This window comes from Equus przewalskii, chromosome 29 (assembly GCF_037783145.1).
Source record: "Equus przewalskii isolate Varuska chromosome 29, EquPr2, whole genome shotgun sequence".
NCBI lineage: Eukaryota > Metazoa > Chordata > Mammalia > Perissodactyla > Equidae > Equus > Equus przewalskii.
Genome location: NC_091859.1, coordinates 24,348,905 through 24,363,683, shown reverse-complemented (window position 1 = coordinate 24,363,683; position 14,779 = coordinate 24,348,905). Strand labels below are relative to the sequence as shown.

Below are 14,779 nucleotides of genomic sequence, written 5' to 3'. Positions count from 1 at the left end.
ACCAGGCAGAAGACTCTGTTATGGAGATTGGCATACAGGAGATCAATTAAGAGTGCTCTTAAAAGCAATGAATGTGGAAGGGAAGCAGGACAGGGCAGAAGGAGAGGTTAGCTTGCGATGAATTCTTAATATAGCCCTCCAAAGACTCCCCAGGGAACTCTGAAACTGGGATAGTCCTTCAAAATCACTTCAAAATCATCCCAAGTTGGTGACCAGGCAGGGCCTTTATACTCCTCTGTTAAGAGACGTTGGAAGGAGGCTGCTCCTGGAAGGGGGTGTGACCTTGGGTCAGGCAGTTCTGTTCAGCCGAGGCAGTTTCCAAAGTGGGCAGATGAGTGAAGACTGTCTGCCAGCAACACTTCAAACAGCTAGGGGAATAAATCTTTCAGATCTAAAGGGGAATTTGGGTGGCACATTAAGGTATCAACTTAATACCTTACTTAATAGCAAATAGGATTAGGGTTTTGCTTGGAGTGTGTGGTAAAATGACAAAAGGAATGAATATAGTTATTGGCAAGAGAATTATTAAATGATGGACCATTATGTCGAAGCCGAATAAGTAAACAAGTGAAGATAGAAAGAGTTGATAGATTGAATGAAATTATGTGGATAAAAGGATTATAGGTCTCAGTGGGGTTGAACAACAGGTGTGGCATGAGTAAGGGAAATAATTGGATATTCTGTCTATAGAATAGGTTCTTAGAGATTATAATGCCCCTATGAAGCAGTTGCTGTTCATAACGAAGTACATGGGTAAGCCTTAGACATGGGAACCTGAATAGAATTAAGGCAAAGATCACATGACTAGAAATCAGAACACTCTGAGGCTTAGGTGACTGCTGAACATCTACAAAGAAACTGAAGGCTCCAAGATGATGGCAGGCTGGGGCTGGAAAGCAAGATCAGGAAACATGTGCAAGGCTTTGAGGAACATAAGAGAGGAAATAGAAGCTCAATAAGTGATATATATGTTAGCACAGACTACAGCAGAATCTGATGATATTAGACTCATTTATATGTGAATGTGAAAATCTTGGAACTGAGGCCTCTAGTATGGAAGGGTAAATGTCATTTTCACCTCCAACTACTATGATTCTTTCATTTGGCGTTTTAGCAAGTTCATTTTCTAACTTCCCTTAATAGGAAGTCAGTGTCTGCTTAGGAGGGGTTCAGGTCTTCAAGATAGTGCTAGAGTGTGTCTTGGTCAGCTTGGAGTAAATACCATTTTGGAATAAGCTGAAAGATATAGGAGATGAATACTAGGAACCACTGAGAGTAAAACCAGAAAAAGGAATTTGTTGTCAAGACCAAAGGGAAAGCCTGAAACCAAAAGTGGGGCTCAAAGCCAAGAAATAAATCCTGGAGAACAGAAATCTAGGTGAGAATTGAAGCATAAATATATAAGCAAAACAAGAGAATCCATGAATTGCCAAGGTGAGGCCAAATATTTTATTTTATTTTATTTTTTTTTTACTTTCTTCATTAGCCTAAACTTCAGTCCATAAGTCAGCCTTGGGAGGGGGCCCATCACCTCTGGCCTCCCTCTGTCTTTCATTTTCTTTACTAAGCATTGCCCCAGGAAACTATTCCATCTTGCTAGCCAAGGCCAAAGAATTGTCATTCTTGGAACCATCCTAAGAGGAGGATAGTGAAATTCTACTGCCAGTGACTGCCTGAATTCCTCTTCAGTCCTTGAGCTTCTTCAGAGTACAGAATCTATAAGACATAGAAGCCTTTCTTCTACTAATATTGCTCACAAATTACAGCATAATTCTGATTATATAGTTGTCCTAATTATCCTAAAAGACCCACTCCCTGCTGTGGTTGAAGAATGGGAAGGAATGAGAATGAGGGGATAGAGAGTACTGTCCTACCACAGTCTATTCATGGGGCTACTTTACATGGTTGAATTGAGACCTTGGCTCTTTGATGTCCTCTCAGCCCTGGAATTGTTGGCTCTTTAGAAGAACTTTTCTGGTGTAGGTAAGACTAAAGATCTTTACAGATTGGAGTTCAAATGCTGAATGAGGGCTTCAAGTTACTGGTCAATCATTCCACCTTTCAGCCCACAAATGTGGCCTCTTCCATGTAGAGAATTTTAAAATAGCTGTATAGCCTGTTCTTTTTATAGATGAAAATAGTATTTGACAATAGCCTCGAGGAAAACAATTTTAGAAATGCAATATTCCTGACTTTTTTTTAATAGAAAAATTCCACCTTTTGCAAAGTCAATTTTGTTTTCTCTTCTTTTCATACACCTTTCCAACTTTCATCTTAATACTTTATCTTGCCAACATCATTTCCATTCACTTTCCACATATATCCTCTGCTTTGGCCAGGCTGAGCTATTTATAGTTCCCCAAAGGCGTAATGTTCTTTCATGCTTCTGCCCCATTGCATATTCTATTTTCTTTGTTTGGAATGCTTCTTCCTCCTTGAGTGTGTGATGACGCTCATCCTTCAAGGCTGTGATTAAATCTTTCTTCTTTACTTTCTCTTTTTACCCATAACCTAACTCCCCACCCTGGTCCCCTTAATCAGTTAGTGGCTTACTCTTCTGTGCTCTCATAGCGCCTGACATATAGCATGAATAACACAGTTTTGTAATTCTATATTTCCCCATCTATATTTTCCATTAAGTAGTCAGCAGCTTCAAAACAAGGCTGGGAATCTATTTAGCATTATAGCCCAAATATCTAACATATTGGCTATGTTATAAATGTTAGCCAAACACCTAACCTATTAGTTACCTACTGCTGCATTGCAAGTTACCCCAAAACTTGTGGCTGAAAACAACAGGTAATTATTTTCTCATAGCTTCTGTGGGTCAGGAATCCAAACGGGCCTTAGGCAGATATTTCTTGCTCAGGATCTCTCTGAGGCTGCAGGTCAAACTGTTGGCTAGAACTGCAGTCATTTTAAGGCTTGTCTGGGCCTCAAAGATCCACTTCCAAGCTGATTCATGTGGTTGTTGACAAGTTTCATTTCTGGCTGGGCTGTTTAACTGAGGGTTTTATGTCCTCACAATGCCATGTGGGCCTCTCCAAAAGGCTGTTCACAGTGTGGTTATGTGCTTTCCTCAGTGCGAAAGATCTGAGAGATGGAGAGCACGAGAACACACCCAGACAGAAGCCACAGTCTGTTTATAGCCTAATCCCAGAAGTGACATCCCATCACTCTTCTGTATTTATTTGTGTAGAAGCCTATCAACAAGTTCAGCTCACACTCCAGGGGTGAAAATTTAACAAAAGCATGAGTACCAGGAGGCAGGGATCTATCAGAACCATCTTAGAAGCCGCCTACCACAGATTTTAGCTGGTAAAGTAGCTGCTTGATCAAGATTATTGAATATGTAAAGCTCTTGTTGGTGATAGTAATTAGTTTCAAGTGTTTCAGTTTTCAATAATTTTAAAAGAATTGCTAATTCTTAAGAAACCATTGCTAGGAGAAAGTAAAATGCATTAACTATTTGGGATATCAAATAATTCTCTAAAGGAATTGTTAAATATCAGCTTCCTCACCTGGTACATAGTGAACACTTTCTCCCTGAAAATATTGAAACAGAAGATATTAGGACTATTTTACTTGTGATTTTTATACTGCCTCTCCCAGAAATGGTGGTCATGGGCCATTACTAAAACCAAGTTGCTTTAGAATCAAAAGATTCAGTTGGTTTTATTCATTCATTTATTTATCCATCCAATGTGCATCTATTGAACACATTGTATACAAGTCACTGCCTTTGTGTTACATATAATGTTATTTTTTGTACAAATGATAAATATATTTTTACTTGCATAATGAAAACCTTAGTTTGCAATTATGTGGTGAGAAGAATGTCCATGTATAATATGAACATGGAAAAGTAAATGTATAATATAGTATAACACCCTAAGAGCAGAAACATTCCCGTGGGAAGTACTTATGACAGAAGTCCACAAACTATGGCCTACCAGCTAAATCTGGTCCACACTTGTTTTTGTAAATAAAGTTTTCGTGGAATACAGCCACACCTTTTGTTCACATATTGTCTATTGTTGCTTTTGTGCTACAACAGCAGAGTCGAGTAGTTATGAAGGTGACCATATAGCCTACGGAGCTTAAGATATGTACTATCTGGCCCTTTGCAGAAAAAGTTTGCTAATCCCTGGCTTAAGGTCAACAATTAAAAATTGAACTTCATGAATTGGTAGATGAATAATTATTAAATACTTACTTGATGATTACTTAGTGTTATATTCAAGACTTTCCACAATAACACCACAAGCCACCTATCTAGTTATACTTATTACTAATATATGCATATATATGATGATAATAGCAATAGCTACTTTTGTTGAGCTCTTACTATGTGCCAAGCAATATGTTCAACGCACACATTCATACACACATACCTCATTTATCCTTACAAGACTGTGAGAAAATCACTGTTTCACAAATGAGGAAACTGAGGTTAAATATGCCAGGATTTCAGTTTAGGTTTGTCTGATTCCAAAGCCCAAATTCATTGTCTATGGCCCTCCATTCCTTAGTATTTCCTCTGTGAATATTCTATTCACAATGAACTCTTCCTTATTCCACAAATGTGCCTAACTCTTCCTCATCTCTACCTTTTGCTCATCATACTTTCAACCCTTGGAATGCTCTTCCCACCCATTTCTTCATGTCTAAATTTTAGTAATCTGTCAGAGAGCTACTTAATCATCATGTCTTCCCCTGACACTTTTCCTGAATCCCCAGCTAGAAGTAATCTCAGTCCTATCTGTCAGCCACATAGCAACTAGCATGGTCTTTGGTGTATTGTAACTGTTAGGTACATGCTAGAGAATGATGTCAAAATTCTACGCTGTAACATTGCACATGAATTATTTTGTATTCATAGAATACTTTTCTTCTAAAAGCTCAAGTAAACTAGAAGTTTTTTCCTAAGCTTGTTATTGTAGAGGAAACTGTCAGTAATAATGCATAATCTAATGCATAGTAAGGGAATCTGACTAAAAGATGTCTTTCATTTCATTCTGAAATTGCAAGTGAATTCAGTAATTTTCTTTAAGCAGTTTTTACACACCTCATTTCCTTTTCATCAGCAATGTTTTGTAGCTGCAGGTGTGAAATGTAGATTGACTATGTAAAACTATCTTGGACAAAGGCTGTCATTTTACAAAGTCCACTGGATAATTGGTATTTTTTTAATAAAATATAATAAAGGATATTTTAGGAATAAATCAGTTTCCTCAGACTCTTATGTATGTTCCAGAATATGCTTCTTATTTGGATTTTCTCCAAAAGGACCATGGAATTATAAAAGCCAGATCACCTTTCTCCATGTAATTAAGGGCACTTGTGATGGTTGTCATTGACACATAGGTTTTGCTTTATTCGCTTTATTTCACTTAGTATTTTTAAAGGATTGCATTGAACTAAGAGCTATGGAGGGGATAAGGGAAATATAAATCTCTGTGAAAATACAACCTAGTCTGGAAGAGATAATGGACAATGCAAGGTAGTATAAAATCAAATTATCTGTGTAATGGTGCAGATCATGGATTCAGAACATGGAGACACTTATGGTCTTTTCTAAATAATTTAGTACTTGATTATCCTCTATCTTGTACTGTGTATAAAATGACTTATGAGAAACATTCAAGAAGCTTTTGCTTTACGGTCTGCATGGACTATCCAGGAGTTTTTCTGCCTTTGATACAAAGGCAGTCAACAGGGCCAGCCTTTGCAGTGAATCATTCCTCAAGAGATCATCTCTTATTCCTGGAATTAAATTCTGTCTCTACCAATTTGTGTTACCAGCTAAAATATACTGGTCTCAAACCCTACCCAAGTACCCACAGTCATTACTCTAGATGTGTTATCTACAAAGCATTACTATTTATCTTTTTGCTTTTCTCTTCCATATTTTATTTTAGTTCTGATGATATTTGTTTTGATAGGGAAAAAACCCTTCAAATTTATTAAACCTATACTATGTATATGATAATGCACTAGTCATTTTTCATATGTATTCTCGCAATTTATCTGCATATATAAACCCTACAGGATAGTAATTTGTCATCCTTACTTCTAAAGGTAAGGAATCTGAAATCCAGAGAGGTTAAATAGTCTAACATTGAACAGGCAAGTTTTCCACAGTCTTCACCATCTGGTATTAGAATGCAAGTTTGCATGCTGTTTTGAATTAACAGTTACTAAAATACAAAGAGTTATACTTAATGTTATATGTCTTGTTCTAGCAAAAAGTTCAATAACAAGTAGCACAGAATTGAAGATGAGACAGACAATAGAACAGGATACCATGAGTGAGAACCGGAGACACAGAAATAGATCCATCAAGACTTTAGATACTGGAATTATCAGACACAGATTTAAAAAAACAAAACAACTATACCTGCCGCTTTCCAGTAAATAAAAGTAAGCTTGAAAATGTTTTTAGGGAACTGTAAAATGCCAAATGGTGACATAGTGTATTTGAAAAAGAACCAAATAGAAATTTTAGAGGTGAAAACTATAATTGGAATTAAGAAAATGGTTTGATAGCAGGCTAGAAACAGCTGAAGAAAGAGCCAATAAAATAGAAAATGAGTATAAGAAATGACTCAGAATGTAACACAGAGAGACAACAATGAAAAGTACAAATGAGAGAATAAATGATAAATGACAAGGAGAATAAAGTCTAACGTTATTTCATTGGAATCGAATGAACATTAGCTATTATTATTACTATGTCACTCCCTGCTTAAATATCTTCAATATTTCTCTTGCCTACAGAATTAAGTATAAACTTATATGTTAATAAACTTATCTTATCTCATCTTAACTTATCTCCAACTTCTTCAAAACATGAGATAACAGCTTCATCTGTGCTTTTTGTGCCTTCATGCCCTTATGTTTTATGTTCTGTTCCAGCTTTCTTGCCTGAAAACTGAAGCCTTTGACAATTGTCTTCTTTTCCAGGCACAGTCTGATTGCTCCTCCTTCTGTTTTTTCATCATGCTTCATTTACCTGTTATCAATTCTCAAGTTACATTGTATTATAACTTGTTTGCATGTCTGATGCCACATTTGATTGTATACTTCTCAAGGGCAGAAATTTTTAAAACCTTTAATAGAATTTATTTTTTAGGGCAGTTTTAGATTCACAGCAAAATTGAGCAGAAAGTACAGAGAGCTCCCATACACCCCTTTCCCCTCTACAGGCACAGCCCGCCCCCATCAACATCCCCTACCAGAGTGGTACATTCGTTACAATCAATGAACCAAATTGACACATCATTATCACCCAAAGTCCATTGTTTATATTAGGGCTCACTCTTGGTGCTATACATTCTATGGGTTTGGACAAATGTATAATTACATCTATCCACCAGTATTGTATCACACAGAATAGTTTCACTGCCCTAAAAATCCTCTGTGCTCCACCTTTCATCATTCCCTACCTGCTAATCCCTGGCTAGAGATTCTTTTTAATTTAACCTTAGAAGGTAGACTTGATACCTGACACATAGTTGCCCCCAGATGAATGTTTTGAGATATATGGTTGAATGAATGAAAGAAGGAAGGGACAAATTGGAGAGAATCAGGGCATCTTGTCATTGGCTCATTGACTGATGTTTTGTTTTTGTTTTAATATTTACTCATATTATTCCATCCTACTCAGAAGACCATCCCCACAAACTGCTATTATTCAGAACCCTGCCTATTCTTGAGATGCTGTTTCAAATCTCACCTTATCTATTAAACCAGAGTCAAAGATTGAGTTCTGGACACTTTTAAGATTTATTTTATAAGTGATCCATTTAATTCAACGTCACACTTGTATTTTTTGTTTCATGAGACTATTTCTGGATTCCCTGAATTATATTTTTATGTGGTAGGTAGAGTTTTCATCCTCTTGCTTTTGATGAGCAAAAGGTGCCTTTACAAATACTGCTTTTCACTTGAGATTGTAGACAAGGGCCATGGAAGAGAGAAACTTGCTGGTCTGTAAAGAATTAGCAGTCTCAGTCTTTTTGCATCAGCTCAACTGTCAACTAACTGTATTGGGAACTAATTAAAAACATAACAGGGAAGTAAATTTTATACAGGTTTGATCTTGTAACAGTTTCCATAAAAAGCTGTATAGAGGATTGCCAAATTGTTAAAATAATATAACTTTCTATGTGCTAGCAAGGGTTATTTGTAGAACATTTTCCATCCTTTTCCAAGTACTTTTAAACATACCAAAACTGCATCTTTGGTGTTATTTTGTTTTGATATAAATTTAAGAAGAAAATGTTACACATGTTGCTGATTTTAAAGTCATCCCTTTCTTTATTTCTCTCTCCCAATACTGAACATAATGGAAGATTAATTTAAATTTTTGAAATTTCATTCACTTACTTTTGACCATATAGGGGGATATATGTTTATCTGGGGTTGATAGTTCTATGTTTGTCCACATTATAAAACCATTTTGTACAAATGTCAGTTTTTCATCAAGGTTAATTTACTGGGATGCTTTTCTATAGTTTGAGGGGTTTCTGGGAAAAATGCTTTAAGGAGGCTTGAATTGGGGTCTTATGAATTAGGGAGATATTAAACTTTTACTTTAATAAAGATCAATTTTGAAAGATTGTGGAGAAAACTTAGCTCAATCATATAAAAATCATATTTTTTTAGTTAAGGTAAAATTTTGTCATACATATGATAGTGGCAGTCTTAACAGCTATGCTGGATGATCTATCGCTATGAATTGAATAATAATACTCTTCCTTCCTGGACTATTACAAGGGTGATATCTACCACTCTAAAAGAAAACAAAGCATTAAATAAACATTATCTTTAAAATACACTGCTGAGCATATTCCTCATTATGATCTTGTAATTGGTACCAGTTTTAAGTTGAAATCTCAATTCATGTTCACGAAAGTAATTTCAGGTCTGAAAAGGTAAACTGAGTGATTAGGTTCATGGCAGTTCTATTTTTATTCACAGATAATGCTTCTGAGGTAGCAATTACTGCTCCAGGAACTAGTAACCATAGAAACAGCTCAACAGGCCCAACACCTGACTGCTCACCTCCGTCCCCTGACACTGCCCTCAAAAATATTGTAAAAGTTATTCGACCCCAGGTAAGTGCCCAGAATGACATCATCTGCGCTATCATGTATTTTATTTTTGAATCAGGGCATGCACAACTGATATTGCAATGCCTGGGCTATGTTATGATGTGTATATGGATTTTTAGGTTAAAAGAAGGGATTTGGAAGAGGATCTTTCCTTCCCTTGGAGTTGATGATAGACATTAAAATCTGTGTTAGCTTTTGGAAAAATGAATTTGTATGTTACATGAATAAACAAATGAAGCATAGAAAAAGGGCAATTTCACATCATTTTCCTCTCACAGCATTTTAATAATTACATTCCAATTATTGAGCTGTTACATGTTTTCTGCTCCTTTGGGCTTCATTTCTCTGGACATGCTACATTATTTATGATCACTTCTGTATCCTTCAACCTCAGTTGTTTTTATATATTTTCTTTAAATTCTCTATTCCTTATGGTTTCTAACTAATTTTGTCTGTGTTTGATATTGCACCTCTCGTTGCTCCTTATTTTCCTCCAGAGCTCACTTCTCTCAACATAGTCTCTCTTTACCCCTTGTTTTTGTTTTTGTTTTTTTTCTTTCTTTCCATCTCTGTCACTTGTCTGTATGGGTTTCCTTCTCTTCCCTCTTCTCTTTCAGTTGGATTTCCCAGTAGGCGGTTTTCAGGCAAGCTTTAGAAATATCATTGGGACAAGCTGTTCTGTGATATTTCATTGAAAATAGCACTTATAAAGCTGTTTGCATTATATTTTTGTCAACAGATGGACTCAGAACATGGAATTGATGGTGTTCTCAACCTGGCTCATTCTGAATGGGCCTCATAAAATCCAAGAGAAGGGGACTTTGGATCCAATCAATGTCATTCACTATCTACTTAGATATAGAGTATGAACAAATCCTTTGAGACAATTTGTAGGACAAATGTATCTATTTATTTAAGTCTATTTTGGTCTAAATGAGCAATTTTTGGTGTAAGTCTCACCTTCTTTACTATAACTTATTTTGGATTATTTTTATTATAATCATCTTCATCAATAAAATGGGATTTCAACTTTACATATCCACTACTGTTTATAGAATACTTTCATATAAATTGTTTCATTTAACCTTCATCGATTTCAAGGGAATGTATATAGTGTTATGCATAAGGATATTGACATTCCAAAGGGGCTAGGTTGTGCAACTGATTCAAACTTCCTTTCTTTTCTTTAGTATAATAGTTGTTTCCTTCAGTCCTGCTCAGAGGTTAGAAAAATCCTCATGAGGTTGTACAACGTCTTTATGAGGATGGAACTTAAAGGTTCATTTAGGCACAGGTAACATTTCACAAAGTGTCCTAACATGGAGAGGTGGAAAATGTCTTTAAAGATCCCTTTTTCCTTTTCAGGGAAATTTGATCTAGTCCATTTGTTTCAGGAAAGAAATCTCACTAAACCCAGATTTAGACACTAAATGTCACATTTATTATCATTGGTTCTCTCATTATTTGAATATGTTGCTGGTGTTTTTGTGCAGCTATTACATTTCCAGCATTTTTAACTATTTAGTTAGGAAGTTATCCTATATATGTTAATATAATCCATTACTAAACATACCTACATAAATTCTACCAACATAAATTCTCTAATGTATATGCATTTGATCATTCAGTGAATGAAAAGCAGATTCCTTTCTACATATCTGTAATCTAATCAACTCTAAGGGACCTTACTTCATAAATCCTTCTTTGAATGTTCTGTTTTATTTTAGTTTGTTTTGTACTTTGAATAAAACTAGAGGTAGTATTAAAACTAGAAATTCCATCTTGATTCCATTCCTTTCTTCTATCTAAGTGTTTATGAAGGTTACTGACCCCACGTTCCTTTTTCAGATGTCATAATGATGATTTAGGAAGGAAAAACTGAAGTTAGAAAGTCAGGAAACTAAGTATGATAGTATTTAAATTAGAACCAGTGCAGCCTGTAAGTATATATATAATAAAACAATAACAGCTGAGGTATGTAACCTCAATTGGGCTACTCTTCCTTTAACCTCAGAACCTTTGGTGCATTATTTATTTCTCCCTATGAGTTCTGATCGCCTGGGCCTCTTCGTTTGTTGTGGAGAGCAGGGAATAGAAAAGTCAAGTGGAAGTAATTATGAGGGAGTATTGGGGTAGGACATGTGATTTCAGAAGAAGGTTTTGGGACTAGAGAGTATGTATGGGGGACAGCTAGAAGGATAAATGGGGGACTCCCTGGTGTGTTCTGACAAATCACAGGTGTGTCAGGGATGGCACATTGTTGAAAGATAACTGTTCCAAAGAAAAGATAATTATTGGTTAGCTTATATAAGAGCCTATATTTTGATCAAAAGTTTAATCCTCTGAAGTGTTTGCTAATTCTGGCTTTCTGTCTGGAAGTGCAAGAAATGTGAAGTTAGACTGAATTGTGGGTATTCAGACATTTTTTTTTCATTTACTAATTAAAAATTAATAATATGGTTGAAATGATAATTTCACTCTTAAAACTGGTGATGAGCCTTGAAAATAAAAGTGTAAATGCAACCCTTATTTACGAATTTACATTTTTGCCTGGTTATTATTAGGTGTTTTCAGTCTTGTGAAAAGAATGATATAGAATAAGAGAGAGATAAAAACAGAACTTTCATCTCATTCACTGCAGATAGTTAGCGTTTAGGTAGAGAAAGTTAGGTTACTTCTCCTTTGCCTCATGTATGCCTTTATCTGGTCTACTTTTCATAACTCTACTTATAAATGGGGAATATGTGTTGTAACCAAGGAGTCCTCGCTTTCAGTATGAAGTAGGGCTGATTATACATCTCATGTGTTTCTGATTAGTGTGTTAATTACTTGGAAGCTACAGACTTGCAGTGCTTTGTTGGGTTTGATTTTGTTCAGCATATTTATTAACTCACTAAGTCACAGCTGTTAGTTCTGCATCCCGTATTTGATCTTTTTACCTTTGCTTCTTTGGGCTCTTTCATGTCTTAAAATTCTCCAGATTGTGAAGCATTCTATTTGCAATTCACAGAGACTGAAATATTTATATGCTACTGGTTTCTCTTTGTTTCTCTCCAGTACATTAACACACAAGTCTGAGTTTCTCTATTTAGATGAATTCACAAGGCTAGGTTCATTTACTTATATTTGAAAATAAAATTATTTTTAAACTTGAAAAAGTACTTGAAAATACTTGAAAAAATAATACATTTGAAAAAAATTTTAGGTAAGTCTATTGACATACCAGTTTTCCTCTTTCTACTAAATAATTATGTGCTTCTTGTAATGGCTTTTGTTTTTTTAACGTTTTCCTGGTGAAGTACCTTTTTTTCCCCTTAATTGAAGAATAAAATACAATTTGATGAATTTTGACCTTTGTGTATGTAGGTGTAACCACCACTCAAAGCAAGATATAGAACGTTGGCACCACCCCAGAAAGTTGCCTCATGCCCCTTTCTAATTAATTTCCCGCATTTCTCCCTCAGAGGCAACTTCTTTCTGATTTTCATCACCATAGATTAGGATCGCCTATTCTTGGACTTTATATAAATGGAATCCTACAGTGTGTGTGTGTGTTTTGTGTATGTCAGTGTCTGGCTTCTTTCACTCAAATGTAATGTTTTTGGGATTCACTCATGTTCCTTTCTTTGCTGAGTAGTATTCTATTAGACTAATATAGTATCACTTGGTTTTCTACTCTCCTGTTGATTGATACTTGTGTTGTTTCCTGTTGTATGCTATTATGAATTAATATGCTGTGAATATTCATGTTCAAGTCTTTTTATAAATATGTGTTTTAATATAGATAGCAAAGAGTGGAATTAAGGTAGATAAGTAGCTAACTTTATGAGAAACTTCTCAAGAATTTTCCAAAGTACTTATTTCATTTTATAATCCCCAAAAGAAATGGGTAAGAATTTCAGTTTCTCCATATTCTTGCAAACATGTGGTGTATTAGACTTTTTAATTTTTGTATTTTAGCCATTCTTATGGGTGTGAAAAGATTCTCATTATGGTTTTAATTTGCATTTTCCTGGTGACTAATGATGTTGAGCACCTTTTCCTGTGGTTATTTCCACATTCTTATATCTTCTTTTGAGAAGTGACTATTCTATTCGAATCTTTTTAATGGAGTTCAACTTTTTAATTGTTGATTTGTAGTAATTCTTTATCAGTTCTCCTGTAATTCCAAAAAATATGGGTCCTCTGTCAGGCTTATGCACTGCAAATATTTTTCCCCAGTCTATGACTTGTTTAAATATTTTTTAATGGCAACTTTCAATAAACAGAATATTTTGATTTTGGTGAGATCCAATTTAACAATTTTTCTTCCATGGTTAGTGGTTTTTGTGTCTTGTCAGGGTGGTGAATATATGCTCCCATATTTTTTTTATAGAAGCTTTCTGGTTCTGGCTTTTACATTTAGTTCTATGATCCATCTCAAATTGTTTTTGTATGGTGTGAAGTAAGAGTTAAGATTCACTTTTTTCCTACATGGAAAAAGACTTTCCTCAATGAGGTGACAATGTTTTAGTGTTGTTTATTACTTTCACTTTCGAATTGTTTGTTGTTGGTATATAGAAATACAATTGTGTTTTATATTATCCTTGTATCCTGCCAGCTGGATAATTTCATCTAAAAGTTATAGTACTTTTTTAAGAAAATAAATAAATTTCTTGGAGTTCTCTCCTGTCCTCTGAGAATAATGATTGTTTTACTTCTTCACTTTTTTAATTCTTTGCTTTCTAATTTTTATGCTTTTTATTTCTTTTTCTTACAACAGTGACTGCAGTGCAATGGTTCATGGAGGTGGTGAAACCAAAAATGCTTGCCTTATTCTCTATCTTTGAGGAAAAGCATTCAGTATTTCAATATTAAGTATAAACTATAAGTTTTTTGTATGTACCCTTCTAATCCTAGTTTGATGAGAGTTTTTAGCATAAAAGGGTGTTGAAGTTTTTCAGTTTTTTTCCTGTATATACTTAGATGATCATATGATTTTTTTCCTCCTTTGTTCTGTTGATGTGATAAATTACATTGTTTTATTTTTTAATGTTAATCCAACTTTGTATTTCCAGGATAAATACCACTTGGTTATGATGTTTTATCCCTTTTGTATAGTACTTGATGCAAGAGACACTTTGGATAAAGCATTAGTGTGTGGAGAGATGGATTAAGTCTAAGAGAGTCAAAGATGAGTAATTATTTAAGCCTGGTTGGCTGGAATTTTGGAATGATATTAATTGATATAGGAGCAACTTGAGCAGAAGTTCATTTTGATGAGGGAGAGGGTGGCATGATGAATTTGGTTTTTTAAACTTATTGAGTGTGAGGCATGGTATTCAAATTGGAGATATTGCTGTGGAGCTTTGGAGAGAGAGGTAGGAGCTTAAGGTAAAGTTTCTAGAGTCCTTTATAGAATTTGATGGTGAAGGGAGGTAGTACCAAAGATAGAATGCTGGGAAATGTTTACACTTAAGGAATGTGATTTTTTGAGCATATAATATAGTCTAATTTTCATGGGGTTTTTTTGGAATGGATATTATTATCTTTATTTTATAGATGAGGAAATTGAGAACCAGGAATTTTAAGTAACTTCACATATACTTCAGAAAGAAGGTCTTAGCAAAAGAGAGAGAGGAGTATTGGTTGTAGAGAATGGGAAAGATGAGACTAAAAGT

General features: G+C 35.0%; 1 protein-coding gene across 41 annotated transcripts in view; it reads left to right on the top strand.

The window, feature by feature from the left end:
• The window catches only part of ANKS1B (ankyrin repeat and sterile alpha motif domain containing 1B), a 1,029,975-nt gene that overhangs the window by 405,149 nt on the left and 610,047 nt on the right, over nucleotides 1–14,779 (top strand). For all 41 annotated transcript variants that reach the window (XR_011534653.1, XR_011534657.1, XR_011534652.1 and 38 more), the window contains one exon: nucleotides 8,986–9,122. Coding sequence is in view for 30 of the 41 variants with exons in the window: in XM_070599947.1 (XP_070456048.1) it covers nucleotides 8,986–9,122 (137 nt within the window). In the remaining 11 variants the exon portion in view is untranslated. The remainder of the gene's footprint in view (nucleotides 1–8,985; nucleotides 9,123–14,779) is intronic.